This window comes from Pterocles gutturalis, unplaced genomic scaffold (genome assembly GCF_000699245.1).
Source record: "Pterocles gutturalis isolate BGI_N339 unplaced genomic scaffold, ASM69924v1 scaffold16948, whole genome shotgun sequence".
Taxonomy (NCBI): Eukaryota; Metazoa; Chordata; class Aves; order Pterocliformes; family Pteroclidae; genus Pterocles; species Pterocles gutturalis.
This window is the reverse complement of record NW_010123366.1, coordinates 10,762-13,453: the sequence shown is the minus strand read 5'-3', so window position 1 is coordinate 13,453 and position 2,692 is coordinate 10,762. Positions and strand designations below refer to the sequence as shown.

The window sequence follows — 2,692 nt, the reverse complement described above, 5'->3', positions numbered from 1 at the left end:
TTCCTGCTTCACAAGACAACACAGAAAGGGAAAGCATGCAGTTGCAGGCCAGGGGTTTGACAAGCATGAGGCTTTTACAATCAAGAGACATCCATACTGAAATATTTCCTGTTACCTGACACATCCAGGTGTTCCAGGTTTGGGCACAGTGACACAACATCAAAGACTGCCTCATTGGAGATGTTGTAACAGCCAGACACCTCCAGCCTCCTCAGTTCTGGACAGCACTGGGCAATGGTGTAGAGTCCTCTGTCTGTGAGCCGCCTGCAGCCACTAACAATTACCGTCTCCAACATGAGACATACGTTGGGTGTATCCTGACAAAGCCTCCGGGTCAGCACTTTCAGAGCCCTGTCTACGTTGATTGTCTCGCCGGTCAGGCGAATAGTCCTCCAAAGTCGGGGGTCCCAGGCGAGGTTGTACCAGCGGCGGCACACACGAGCGCAGCGGCACAGCTGGTTGGTAGGCAGGAAGGAGAATATCTGGATCATGGAGTGGTCGGGCAGCCGGTCTATGTTGGCCTGTTCCTTCTGGTGCTTGGATGCCAGCCGGATGAGAGGATGAGTGAGACGGGTTGGAGGCGGAGAGTGGACCATGGCAACAGTTTCCCCAGTGACTGAGGATGAAGACGTAGACGACCCTCTGCCATTCTGGAAGCCAGGGGAATTTGGTGGAAATATTAACGCTGGACTGGGTGTGCTGAGCGTCCGCATGCTCAGGTCGGAGTCTGGAAGACAAAAGACACGATTTCAGTAAGCAGTGAGGGGATGCAGAGCTCTCTGAACAGCACAGCACCTCGCTAGCCCATTTGTTAATGGAACATCATGGGCTTTGGGGCTTGTTGGGGGTTAAGCACTCATTTTTACCATCAAGAGTGAAGAAACATATTTCAGAATCTACCTTAGAGCAGCGTTCACCTTAGTGTTGGGTGCATGACAGAGGGGCACCCCTAGCTGCGCTGTCAAAGCCCTGCCAGGAAAGGAGGGGCTGCAGGTCTGATCCCTGTAATGTAGAGGAGATGGCAGCGGAAGACCAGGTATTTTAATTCTTTATGCTCTCAACTAAACACTACAAGAAATGAGTACACTTGAGTTGCAGGCTTTTTTTGACAGAAAGTAACCACCCAGAACCTTAGCACTACCTAGGCAGCTGTGAGCTGTTAGGGGAGGAATACTGTGGCCCTTCACCTCTCAGCTCCTTCAGCTCTTCAGTGGGAGGCCAAAGAAACACCTCACAAGGCAAATGCTATCTCCTTCACCAGATGTGGACAGATGGGAAAAGCACAACCCCATACAATTATTTTCACTGTGTCTTTAAAGAAGTTAATTTTTCATCCATGCAAACTGGGAACAGTTGAACCAAGAGCTCAGTGACTGGCTCTTGAAGGGGGTTTGGCTGTGCCTCTTCATGTGCATGCAGAAAGCACTCCTTTCCAAAAGACTAAAGTGAACTTCAGTTGAATTTGAAAGAATAAACCCAGAAAAGTACATGGTGAAAAAACAGCACGCCTAGAAACTTGTTACAGAGCTGTTGCACAATATTTACATGCTCTTTTTGATAGGGCTAATTGTCACTCTGGAAGCAGTCAACCACAAAAAACTCACACAAAACAATTTGCTACTTATTTACCTTCTTTATTTCACTTTACTGTCAAAAAGCAGGCACAAAAATAAAGGGCCCCTGCTACTAAGAAAGGTTGCCTTTGCTGTAAGATTATTTCAACTGTTTTCCCTCTGTGCTGACATTGCTGCCCATGAGTCATTTCCACCCCTGCTCCCAGCCCTCCAGGCAAAGCAAGTAAAAGGCTGGAAGACAACTATGATATAATTTCAATAGTCAAGCAAATGCCATGGGCAATACATTTAAAGACCCTGAGATATTTCAGCAGTACACTAGACAGGATGCGATCAGTGGATGAGAGATGAATGCTGCTGCTGAGCACACTCCTACCATCTCTGACGGCTCAGCACTGATCTCAACAGAAATTCTTCATGAGAGAAAGCACCATCCAGAGGTGAATATAGGAACCACAAGTTAGTGCCCAGTAGAATAACAAATATCACAATGGAATAAGAACAGTGGTTTTAGAACATCAAGCTTTCTTCCATGTCACCTCTTCTGCTATCACTTCAGACATTTCAGGCAAGTGTGCAAAGCCATCTCCTTAAGTAACACCGACTCTACAGATCTGTGACTGTGACAGCATAGATATGGGGTAAGCAGGGTAGAGACAGAAATGCATTCAACAAACCTGCCCAAATCTGTGTTTAGGCAAAGTTTTTAAATGAAGTACAATTTAGACTAATTTCCCTATTGAGCTTTTACTTAGCCCAGCACAGGCATGCTCTGATCTCGTAGCTACGACAGTAGCAACCACAGGCCTGCATTTTCACAGCACGTCTGCAAGGGAGAGAGGCACAGCTATTTAGCTGAAAAACCCAAGACACAAAGTCCAGCAGCTTGCCCAAGATCACCTAGTTCAGTTGCAGAGAGATCAAAATCATCATCTCACACTGTGAAGGAAAAGCCTACACTAACCACCCCTTCCCTCTTCCTCCCTGTATCTCGTTTTACTTAGACAGAAACTCAGTATTTCAGCAAGTGACAGGAAAAACATTTTCTTCAAGGACTTGAGGCTATGCTATGGCTACATGGACCTAACCCAGGGATTTGTATATTTTTGGGCAAGAAC

General features: G+C 46.7%; 1 protein-coding gene across 1 annotated transcript in view; it reads right to left on the bottom strand.

Annotated features, from left to right (window-relative positions):
• Window positions 1-722, bottom strand: part of FBXL7 (F-box and leucine-rich repeat protein 7) — a 6,290-nt gene extending 5,568 nt beyond the window's left edge. Inside the window, exon 1 of the mRNA XM_010077885.1 lies at window positions 116-722. Within this exon, the coding sequence (XP_010076187.1) occupies window positions 116-713 (598 nt within the window). The 5' untranslated portion in view covers window positions 714-722. The remainder of the gene's footprint in view (window positions 1-115) is intronic.
• Between the last annotated feature and the right edge of the window lie 1,970 nt (window positions 723-2,692).